This window comes from Anoplopoma fimbria, chromosome 8, assembly GCF_027596085.1.
Source record: "Anoplopoma fimbria isolate UVic2021 breed Golden Eagle Sablefish chromosome 8, Afim_UVic_2022, whole genome shotgun sequence".
Classification (NCBI taxonomy): Eukaryota; Metazoa; Chordata; class Actinopteri; order Perciformes; family Anoplopomatidae; genus Anoplopoma; species Anoplopoma fimbria.
The window spans coordinates 21600553-21612699 of NC_072456.1; the positions used below are offsets into that span (position 1 = coordinate 21600553).

Below are 12147 nucleotides of genomic sequence, written 5' to 3' on the forward strand. Positions count from 1 at the left end.
TATGTGTAGGAGAGAGAAACAGAGAAAGTAAGACAGAGAGAGAGAGAGCAGATTAATAAAAACACTTGAAATCATGAATATGTATCAACATATACATGAGGGTTGTGTGTATCCACGTTGTGTGTATGCACGCATTAGAGTCAGAAAAATACTGTTCTTTGGTTAAATATTCAGACTGTTTGACCCCCAACATGGTGTGCAAAGCAGCAACAGGTCACCTGTAGCAATCTAATGCATTTTAATAGAAAAGCCCTGCAGTAAACACAGTAGCTACTGGGCTATCGATATCATGATACAAAATGCACATCATTTGGTTATCATAACATCAGATTATATCTTAACTTGTGTTTTGTTTCGTTTAAAAAATGTTTTCAAGGCTGGTTATGCAATTTTCAGAGCTTATTGGTGCTTTTTAGAAAACACTTTGTTCAACGTTTCTATGGTGTATCTCCCATTTGTTCTGGCTACACGACGTCAGGTCTTAACACAAAAAATAAACATGTGATGCAATTTGTTGTTAAAAAAAACAATATGTGGGATGTACTTATTGAATTCGTATTCGTTTACTGCACTTATCCTATTCGTAGTGGTTTGTAGCACTTATTATATTCGTATTAGTCTGTTGCAATTATTGTTTTCGTAGTAATTTGCCTCTGCACTATACTTTTGCTCTGGTTTATGCTTTAAGATGCTTGTTTAAGAAAGGAGATGCACTTATGACTTCTGGTGACTAGTAGTTCTCTTGAATACCTATGTTGAATACACTTCCTGTAAGTCGCTTTGGATAAAAGCGTCTGCTAAATGACATGTAATGTAATGTAATGTAATGTAATGTAATGTATAGTTACTTATCTTACTTAGTGTTATTGTTGAATTAAAGGAACAATGAAATATTCCACTTGTTTGGTCATCACGCTCACATTCCACATTAGTTTGAAAGGCCGCCCTTAAAGCTACGGTTGGTAATCTTGAGAAACCAGCAAGAGTACACTTTATTTAAAAAATGATCCAACCGAAAAACCAGCCCAGTGTTGCCAACTCTTTTCCAATAAAAGTATCTAGCAACACTAGCTCAAAAAAGTAGCTAAATCTAGTGAGAGACTGCAAGTCGGCGCCACTGACAGCCCGTTCCTTTAAGCCTCCCTCCAAAGCCATTGCAACGAACATGGCTATTGTTAGGCTCACAGCTTCCAAGCTAGAGTCTTGTGGAAGACTCCAGTGATGCACAATGAGCGCACGGGCAGAACGCACACAGGTAGGTAAACAGGCACACAGGTAGGTAAACAGGCACACAGGTAGGTAACCAGGCATGCAGGTAGGCCGTCATTTCATTCAGGCCAAATGAAATGATTGGACGGTTTATTAAAGTCCTGCGACAGCCACAGATATTGGATCTTTTTCTCTTTTATTTTGTCAGAGCATTTCATTTCTGGATTGCTGTAGGAATTGCAACAAGCATAACCCAGCCCTAGCTTGAAGCTTCTGTGTATAGATATAAAAGTGCTTGTTTTCATTAATCATAATATTTGAGTTTCCTTCAAGTGAAATTTGCTAAAAATGTACTATACCACAATATCTATCACAATAGTAATCCTGTATTAATGAAGCTTTAAGGAACCCCGTGGTGTTTTAATAGTGCGATGGAGCACTGCCTGATTTGTGAGTACCTATTATTTTATATTGTGCACGTGCACGAGGATGCCCGTGCATGTGCACAAGCATCCTGGATGTCACCGTACGCCTTCCTGTCAGTGTCTCCACACTATTCCACTGAATGACAGCTGGCTGTGACGTGCCAAGAAAAACTAACGATGCACCAGCCACATGCTGGGAAGAAAAAAAAGATAAATGTTTAATGAGAAAGGAAATGCATTAAATACGAAGCTTCTTGGTGAGAAACACAGCATGTAAACTTAGTTTGGACCAAAACTCCACAGGGGTATTTAAGATGTTGCATTTATTTTAACCTACACTGTTTCTGTTTCATTGGAGGCTGTAGTTTTGTTGTTATACAGGATTACATTGAATTACCAATATGCATAGCTCCAACTGTTTTATCACCTGTTATTTGGAATAGAAATTATTGCTTTTTCAGTCATAAATTAATTAAAGTTACTTGAAAATACTGTGTCGGCTCTCAGAAAATCCATATTGGTAAAGTGTGTGCGTGTGTGTGTGTGTGTGTGTGTGTGTGTGTGTGTGTGTGTGTGTGTGTGACTGAATGTGCTTGTGTGTACACCCATTCACTGCGTCTGAGCCCAGAGAGCTGACTGAGAAGACCTGGCAGTGTTCTTATCTTCCCCACATTGCCGTGTGACTCACAGCCTTACCAGGCAGCACACTCATTAGGGGCAAGAAGACCTTTCATATCTCATTCAGCCCCGCGGCCCTCCCTGGGGCCGGCCGACGAGGACCCAAAAACACCCCCCTCTGCTCTCCTTTATCTACCCCTCCCTTCTCTCTCACCTCTCTGTCTCTCTTCCTCCTCTCGGCCGAGCTTTTTGTCTCCGTCCCTCTATTCTCCATTGTGTTTCTGTCTGGCACTGTCTCACACAGATTTAATGTCAGGTGTTCTCTCACTGTGTTAAATAAGTCCTTTTTTTTTCTCTCTGCCTGGAGGGGACAGAGCCCATGTTTCCCCCGCCAAACCCGTCACCACCACACTCACCCACACACACACATACACTGAATACGGGCTGTTTACGTGTGGCAGCTAGGGGATATGTGTGTGTCGGAGATATAAGAGGTATTCAGGCGTGGGCTGCTGGTGGCTGCTGGGACGTTTCACCTCATCACTTCTTCGCCGCCTCAGCTCCCCCAACGCCCACCTGGATTTTCTGAGAGCACCAACCGCATTCCTAACTCGTGACGGTGGAACGAGCGGTGTATAGGTAGGAGTGGCTCTATTCTTCTGATTGATGTGTATGTGTTAGATGAGCAGGGACAATGAGATGATAGGCGGTCGGAGCCGTCCTCATCTAGACGCTGAGCCGGCAGGCATGACAGTCAGATGACTGGCACAAAGAAACCAGAGCTCCAGGCAGAAAGAGAAGACATGTGCCACAATAACGTGCGTAAGAAAGAGAGCTCTGGCATGCTTTCAGCGTATTTCACCAACCAAATGTCATCCAATACATTTCATCTGGAATTCTATTGCACATTTTCTTTGCATATAGTCTCAGAATGCTTTGGGGTTTTATAAAAAATATCAGAAGGAGCTGGACGATTTAAGCTATTCTGAGAAACAACTTGAAAAAAACGCCTCTGTAAAGGAAAGTGAAAATGCAAAAGCAATGCTGAAGTAACTTAAAATCAATAAATGAAGAGTTTTGTGCTATAGATGGTATTCTAACGCTCATCCTACCGACATATCTAACATACAAGGAATAGAAGATAAACTGTAAGACAAAACCATCATTGCAAAATGTTAACTTATTTCTTCTTAAAACATTAATTATGATATTAATACCATCTGAAAACAAACAAAACAATTATTATCATTTTGCAGATGTCCCCTTCAAAATGTGCCCCTTCCTCCCTGATAGTGTGCAACACCTTAAACTTGGACCGATATCAAACTTGAAATAAAAAAATAGTTCCATCTATTTAAACTGCATGGGCTGATATGTTTTTTTTTAACTTGGCTTGTCCCAGGACCCCAATATATTGTTGATTAGGAACAAATCAATAGACAAAGTCTGTACACTGGGTTCCTGTCGGTCAGGAATTTTCTTCAAATACTACTGTTGGTTTTTAAAACACTGAATGGTTTGGGCCAGAATACTGATCTTCATTCTACGTTATAAACCATCCACCTCAGTAGTCCAGGGCAGGTCTGCTTTCTGTCCCCAGAGTCAATAGTAAACACGGAGAAGCCACATTAAGTTTTTATGCAGCATGTATCCGGAACAACTCCCAGGTCAGCTGCAACTCTAACTTATTTTAAATCAAGGCAGAAGACTTTTCTATTTGCTGCTGCCTCTTATTAAATAATTTCTCACACTGCACTGCAACTTTTATTCTTGTATTTTATCATCTTAATTTATTTTGGCTTGTTTTCATTTTCTATGCTCTTGGATTTTTAATGACTGTTTTTAATTGTTTTTAAATGTCCTTCTATTATGAGTTTCTTTAGCACTTGGCTGTTGAATGGCCTTGTTGCTGAAACGTGCCGGATTAATAAATTACCATTGCTTCGTTTTCAAAAGAAAGAAAAGATGGAGAAGCAGACACCGTCTCACCTCATGTTTGCCCTTCATCCTGCAGATCCTGATGTCATTCTTGTTTGACTCCCACGTCCTTTTCTATACAGTAAGAAAACACATGCTTTGCTTGTTAGCTATATTTACATTTCACTGCAGTGTAAAATGACATATTTCAGCCTGATGGCGAGTCACACATCCGCCTCATGGTTGTAAATGCTATGGGTGTCCGTCCTGAAGGTGCTCACCTTGCTGTAGAACATCTCGTCTCCAGCAACGATGTCCAGCTCCACGCGGAAAAGGTCATCCCTGGAGGGAGGAAGAGAGAGATGGAGAAAGAGTGGCGGTCAGCCAACACAGCACTATCCAAAGCTTAAGGTAAGGGAAGACGCTGCCCTAAGCCAACCATGGAAGCCAGTTCCACAGCACAAGATATCACTGCTCGTTCAGGACAGTGCAGGTCGATGCAGAGTTTCTTTTGGATGTAATCCAGGCCACATACTTATTAGAAAACTCTGTGTATGAATATTTCCACTATATATCAAATCAGTTGTGGTTTTACAACTAAATAATTCTGTGCATACAGCTATAATACATACATATTAGAGACTTTTATTCGTTTAAACCTGATCAGACCCTCAGAGATTAGGGAACAGCTTTACAATGTCTTCCATTTCTCCCAATATAAATGAGAAATGGTACCCGACTGCATAATGATGTCTCGTATTTCCCCTTTGCTTTTTTGTGTCTTCTCATTAAACTTCTACTTGCTGCATTAAATCTGCTCCTAGGCGCCCGAATTCAGTTTATCAGTCTTATTCAAAAGCCTGAAATTGAATTAATGGATGATTTAATCAAGTTGTTATACTGATGCTCGCACACCCCCGCATGCTGCCTATACGTGGTGCTGAACCTAACAACATGTATGTGTTCATGATGTTCCAGTCCCTGCTTTCTCGTTCTCTTAATCTGCTGGTAATTCTGCAGAGATATTTTAATGTTCCTGTTAAAATGGCAGCTTAGCGAGAGTTGGTAACATCTGAAGTGTGCATATTGATCCAGGCGTCGGTATCTGCTGGGGCGGGACTGAAGCATGGGCTTCATTTTAGCAAAGGGCCGGGCTCTGAACGGAGTAATCTGTAAATCTGCCGTAGCCGTGTTATTGCGGCAGTATCGATCCCATCTCTGATCCGGCTCTGCCTCCCAGTGCTGCATGTTCTCTTGCTTTCTCCCTTTTTCTTTGATAGAGCCCGGGGTTATCATGTGTGCATCCATGCAGCGCCTGCTCATGTGAGTATTTGTTCCACCTAAGTATGTGTATCGATGCTTGTTTGCATCTGTTTTTTTTTCCAAGCTGCGAGAATGCACGCATGATGAGAGCACAGGTAGGCCACGAGGTTTACCCCGATCCTGAATAATTCATCCTCACTTCCTGCTGGTGTTTTAGAAGATCCCCCGCTCTTACTCAGCCTCGCAGAAAAGCACGACGGTTAAGTGGCGAAGAAGTGCGAAATCACCAGACACTTGCTGGGTGCGTCCCTGCTTAACAGGTCAGAGTTTAAGCGTTCTCCAAACAGTGGAGTGGGCCAGAGTGTGAGGCATAATCTCATCCAGGCTGTTTCAGCGTTGTCTCAGCATTAACATAATGCATATAGCAACAGGCCTCCTAGTCAGAGCGGCTGGCAGCCAGCGCTGTTGCCTCTGATAGTGCAGAGGAGGGGGGATTATTTATGCCGCTGCTTCTCCTTCCCTCTGCATCTCTTCTCTTGCCTTCCAGGTTGTTTGAATGATGCAAAGCCTGTGGCCTGTATGTTTTAGTTTGTTTGTGTGTGTGTGTAGTGGATTGAATGTGTACAGCATGTGGTAGAAGGTTGGGGTAAGGACTACCATGTGAACTGTGTAAAATGTCATTATTCTTTATGTTGTGATGATGATGTGCATGCGGCCATGAATAGGCTCGATTCATTAGGTCATAACTCTCAAAGGCGCCTCGACTCACAAAATCGTGCCCTTAAACCTACAAATCAAAAGTCTCCTATTTCTTTCTCTTTGACTGGCCTTGTGTGTGTGTGTAGGATGTGCGTGTGCCTGTGTTGTTATTTCATAAACGCCTCCGACCCTCTTTGACCCAGCTAATACAAAGTCAACACAGAATCTGAAGAGAAATAGTCAACATTTCCTAAATTTCTGACTTGACCAGCTCATGAACTTTCTCCTTTTGACTGTCCAAACAACAGCATACTCAAGGCCGAGACATCTTAAGTTTCTATTTCTTGTTAGTCGTCCTACCCTTCTTGCTAGCAGCTGTATTGTGGTTTAGTGTGACTAGAGTTGAGCCTTTCTGAGTCTGCAAACATTGTGCAGGAAAAGCCGCTCCAGCTTTGAGCTGACCACCTCGTTACCCTGAAACTTCTTCTGACTGAGGGAGAGTTCTATGTGGCACGTACTTGTGTGAGTTTGCATGTATTTGGGTGCCTGTAAATATGTGCCTGAGAAAGTATCCATGCCCTAGTTTAATATCATATACTATATTCTGACAAAGTACAAATGTCAGTGCTCTAAAAAGTAAAAAAGTGGGTATAGATTAATCCTACACGTCAACCTTCCTCAGGCCTAAAACTAAACCATCGTCTGCAACAACAACTTAAAAAAAGATACAATAGACTACATCTTAATAATTGATAAAACGAGACAAGAAATTAAGTATTAAGTATTTGAAAATGAATCTACAAATTCCTGCTAAAACAATACAAAGCAATTATCATTCATCAGCAAACTTTTACGTGATTTTCTTTGTGACCAAAAAATATAGCTATTTTTGTTTTAGATAATTGTTAAAAATAGTCAAACCGATAAATTGATAAACAACCTGGGCTTATTTTGAAAATGTTTTTCATCATTTTTAGACCACCTGTGACTTCTAATACCCACCAGCTCTGTTCCTCACACGGACCTATCATCGGCCAAATGCTTAAAAGATAAGTCAAGAAAATAGTCGCTAGATTTATTGCTAATGAAAGTATACATCGGTTGCAGTCCTAGTTAAATTTCCAAACTTTAAAACTGCAGCTTTCCAAAGTTATAGTTTAAAGAATCTGCAAGTCTTCTGCAAAAGTGCATAAACTTGTTGTACACTAAGCGAAGATCTGTCCCGAGTGCTCACATAGTGTGTAAACAGAGTGGTATGTGTCCCTGTGGGTGTCTTCGCGTCTCTCCCCACATACTTGTCCTCGTCTGCATGCTAAACCTTCTCCACGTCTGAACAGACTGGCTTTGCCACAAGTGAGCGTCTCCCCGTCCGTCTGCCATGAGACGTTTGTCCCGGCTGTGACCGCCATGTGACCCCCCGTGACCTATGAGGTCTGCGTCTGCGTGCTAATAAACGTAGCAACCACCAACCTGGCAACAAGTCAACACACTTTCCCTTTCCCCGCGCATGCAAACATACACACATACACGCGCCGAGCCAGATGGTGAAACCCTCTCACGCTTTATCACGAATGGAACAGTTAATCAAGAGTTGGCTGCGTTCCATTGGTCATCTTGTCAATAGATAAACACTCTCCAATTGGTTTATATTTGTGTGGATTAGCCCTTTGGATGCATCTGAGGGCTGAAGACCACAGGATCCACAGCTGCTCATCTGGGCAGCGATGAAATGGGGCTTAACACAGCAAGGCGCTTTACTCCAGCAGCCACCAGCCAAATACACAGTTTACTTTCATTTAGCGAGGCTGGGAAGAGGGCAGGGAGAGGTAGCGGCTCTCAGCAGGTGCTTGGGGGCAGGGATTTAGCAGCGCTTGCAGTCTGAGGAGCAGCTATGCTAATAGTGACAGGATTTGGGGATGAGCGGGGCGTCTTATCGGGCCATGCACTCTGTAGGAGCTTTTGGCAGTCATACCTGGGTACATAGGTACTTATTTATACATAACACATTTTAAAACTCTTCCTCCCTGCTGGGTTGTCTCTCGCTCACACAAGCATGAGAACGGGGGATCTGTGTCTTTCTGGGCTGATAATTTACTGTCAGGATGCCGAGAAAACACTATTAGCCACGTACAAGAAATATATAAATATACTCTCATAAACGCTCTTTATGTGAGTCTCTCTTGCTGCCGAGAACCTCCTTCGCCCTTCTCGTCTTTCCGCTTGTCAGTCTAGCATTTCATTATCATCCGGTTGGCTGAGACATTCATATCAGTTTACCTCAGCTTTTCAGTAAAAATTTCTGCAGCTGTAAATTGAAATGAACGTCCCTCAGACTGCTTCATGGCTCTGGTTGTATTTTAAAGCAGACCTGCAGACTGCAGTAGCAACATTTGTCTGTGAGCAGTTTTACTACGGGCTGTGTGCATGTGTGTGCTTACAGACCCTCTCAGCGCAGACAGAATGGCTGGAACCGTGTAACATAGTTTGATATATTTACTACCAGCTCTCAGTAGTGAGGCTAGACCAGCTGGAGGCCAGGGACTGGGTCCTTTCCTGGACCACAGTGGCGTCTATTGTCTAAACCTTTTCCAGTCTTCTTCAGACTGCTACTACATCAAATAACCAGCTCCTTATGTGGAAAATGACTGTGTATCGTCTTTTTTAACATGTTTCGAGCTGAATATTTTTTGGGACAACTCGGACAATAAATCTTGAGGTGTATGTTTTTTGTTAGTACAGTCTGTTTCAGTTTGGCCCCTGAACGGCTTCAGGGAGCAGCAGATGTAGCTTTACAGTGTAAACCCGGTGCAGCTGAGCAGGCCGTCCTCGTCTGGCCTTCTGACCACCAGCGCTTCTGTCTGTCCAGTATCAGCACATTCACCAGACTGACAGGCAGGTGGGGACCAAATCAGAAAACATTTGTCGAGCCAAATGTCAGCCTTCCAATGAAGCTACTGTTACAGATTTGTTACCAAAAAAAACCCTAGTCTCACATAAGGGACATTCATTTTAACAAAGTATTCAGAAGAGTTTTCTGAACCTGTGTTAGTAATAACTAGCAACAAAGTTATGACAGTGCCTTTACTTATGGAACAAAAATTTAGCTCCAAATTGGAGCTGCTCGGCGATTTTTAATTCCAAATTGCCCCAGAAGGCTGTGCCATCAGTGTGTAAATGTGTATAATATGTATAAATTCATTTTTAGATAACATCCTGAATGGCAGCATCTGCCATCAGTGTATGAATGTGTGTGTGAAAGAGTGAATGTTGACAGTAGTGGGGAGCGCTTTGAGTGGTAGAGAGACTACACTACTACTAGACTATACTAATGTTCATTAACTATTTATGGAGGTCATATAGAGGCCATCAGTATTACATTGAGAGTGTTTCACAACCAGTCAAAAGTTCCTCATAGTAACTTTGAATAATGAAAGGTTTGCTAAGGCCTTGTCACATTACAAGGGCAAAACAGGAAAAAGAGAAATGAATACTTTTAAATGAAATCTCCTCAAACACTGAAAACAGTCCAAAACTATCCCCAGCAGGATGAAAGCTGAAAATACATGTAAACCTGTCTCAGGTTAGAATGTTGAAACACAACCGGCAAAATGAATACACTCAACATGAGCACATACCTCTATCTATAAATATATGTTTTTTTTGTAAATGGAGGTTTGATGCTCTGACACTGTAACTCCATAAATAATGTCCAATGAGTGGCAAATGTTGCTTGGCAACAGATGCAGTGATAACAGACAGTCCAACAGGTATTAAAGCTGAAAATGGCTCTATGGAGCTATATCTGTACTTTTATATTAAACTAGTGGGATGCAAGCAACCAAATTTTGTTTTTGACAGCCGGGATTTTTTAAAGAGTGCTCTTATTGTGGATAAAGCCATAGATTAACTGTTAATACTATAAGTTCATTAGTGTGTGTGTGTGTGTGTGTGTGTGCGTGTGTGTGTGTGTGTGTGCGTGTGTGTGTGTGTGTGTGTGTGTGTGTGTGTGTGTGTGTTGTACCTGGCTCCGATGTAGAGCGTCCGATTGACTTGGAGGATCCTCTGGATGTGTAGAGGCTCTTGTCTCAGCCATGTTCGGTGGGGTCGGCCCAGGAACACTGGGTGTCTTCTCACCACTGTGGATGAGAGACAGAGACACATAATGGCTGATTGCCAAACTGACATCCATCTTTGACAAAAGTAGTGACCGTAAAAGTGTTTTTTCTGTTAGTTTGTTTTGACAGTTCTGCAGCAGTAACTGGTATCCAAGGTGACAAAGTTTGAGACCTGCATTTGAAATAGCATCATATCTGCCACATTAAGCATACAAAGACACGGATCAGAGCACAGACTGAGATAGAAGACACAAATAATCTTCTGAAAATGATGGATGTCTGAACCATACCTCATATGTCACTGTTATATTCATGAGTTATCTTTTGTTGACTGATTGGGACTCACTTTTGATAAATTGTTCATTTGCCGCTGCTTTTTGTTGACAAGTTTGGTAAGACATGTTCTGCCGAATGATTCAAATAACTCAAAAAGAAAGTCACGCAGAGACAGGTGACTTTTTCAAAAACATCAAAATAAGGTAAAACAAAATGTTCAAAGTGTTTCGGATGACGAGTAAAGGGAGACCTTAAGGGAGAGAAATGAAAGATAAAAGTGTTGGGGCATTTTTATCAGGTTGTCTCGCAGATGTGCAAAAACACAGAGATAAAAAAAAAATCCCACTTACATATAAATCAGATGGATCACCAGTACGGCTATCTGTCTTTGACCTTGACTGAGGTGAAATAGAGTATTTTTTTATCAGATATCCCCTCATCTTCTTTTTGCTCTTTCATCATTTACCCTTTAAATCCTACCCTTTGGTCCATTAATCTGTTTCTTCTTTCTTATTCACCTCTAAGTTTTGTGTGCTTCTGCTTTATTTCTATCCTGTAATTCCTTCCTATAGTATCTACGTCAATCCGTCCTGGGACCCAATGTGATTCGTTCCTTTCTCTCATTGTCCTCCACATTTTTCTATCTCTGTCCACCTCCACACCTTCCTCTACTTGTCTTGTCTGACCATCCAGATGAGCCTGCACTTTCCGCTAAAGCTCAGACCTGCAGTAAAACCACAGTCGCTGAGCCTAACAGAGCCACTCCAGTGTAGCGCTCGGCAGCCTGACAACCGCTAAACTCCTCTGTTTGGTATTGATACGTCGAGAAAGGTCTGGACTCAGCTGGGAAACCATCCATCGATAATATTGAACTGCAATCAATCATGGTCGGGTCTGAGCTGGAGACTGCCAAGCTGATACGGAGACTCGAAGTCTGAGTGTGTGTGTGTGTGTGTGTGTGTGTGTGTGTGTGTGTGTGTGTGTGTGTGTGTGTGTGTGTGTGTGTGTGGGGGGGGGGTCGTGAGCGCCCCTTCCTACACTCTGCTCTCATTCCTGAGTGCGACCCCACACCTCCTGATCGAGACACCAGTCAACAGCATTCGTGTGAGAGCTTGTCTGACCTCCACAGCCCACACCGTGACCTTAAGCCTCCTCCATATGCCCTCCTCCCCCCCCCCAATTCGACACCCTGCCTGTTTTACCCCGCGATCCCACACCTCACACATCACGACGTGGGAGAGAGAGGCGAGAGAGGCACGCAAAAGGGGGAGTAGGCGGCTAGAGGGCGAGAAAAAGTCGTGAGGTCAGTACCTTCAGTGGGGATGAAGTTGAGGGGCCCCGGTTCCTCTGGGAACGCCGAGCTCGCCGTTCGGAGCAGCCAACACAGCAGGAAGAAGGGAGGGGCCACGGTCGCCATAGCAACACCACGGCAGAGTCTGTGGGAATTAAGAAAAAGAGACAAAAAAAAAAGGAGAAAAGGGAGTGAGTGGTTGCTAAATGAGGCAGATGAGTGTGAGACATAAACATTCAGAGAGATAGAGAGTCATTCACTCACCCAATTTCTGACTGACTGCCTGACTGACTGACTGACTGACTGACTGACTGACTGACTGACTGACTGGTCG

General features: G+C 42.8%; 1 protein-coding gene across 1 annotated transcript in view; it reads right to left on the reverse strand.

Moving 5' to 3' along the window:
- Positions 1–11939, reverse strand: part of sema6bb (sema domain, transmembrane domain (TM), and cytoplasmic domain, (semaphorin) 6Bb) — a 63491-nt gene extending 51552 nt beyond the window's left edge. The window contains exons 1-4 of the mRNA XM_054602787.1: positions 11834–11939; positions 10153–10267; positions 4451–4511; positions 4242–4304 (exon numbers count right to left, since the gene is read on the reverse strand). Of these exons, the coding sequence (XP_054458762.1) occupies positions 4242–4304; positions 4451–4511; positions 10153–10267; positions 11834–11939 (345 nt within the window). The remainder of the gene's footprint in view (positions 1–4241; positions 4305–4450; positions 4512–10152; positions 10268–11833) is intronic.
- Positions 11940–12147: the final 208 nt, after the last annotated feature.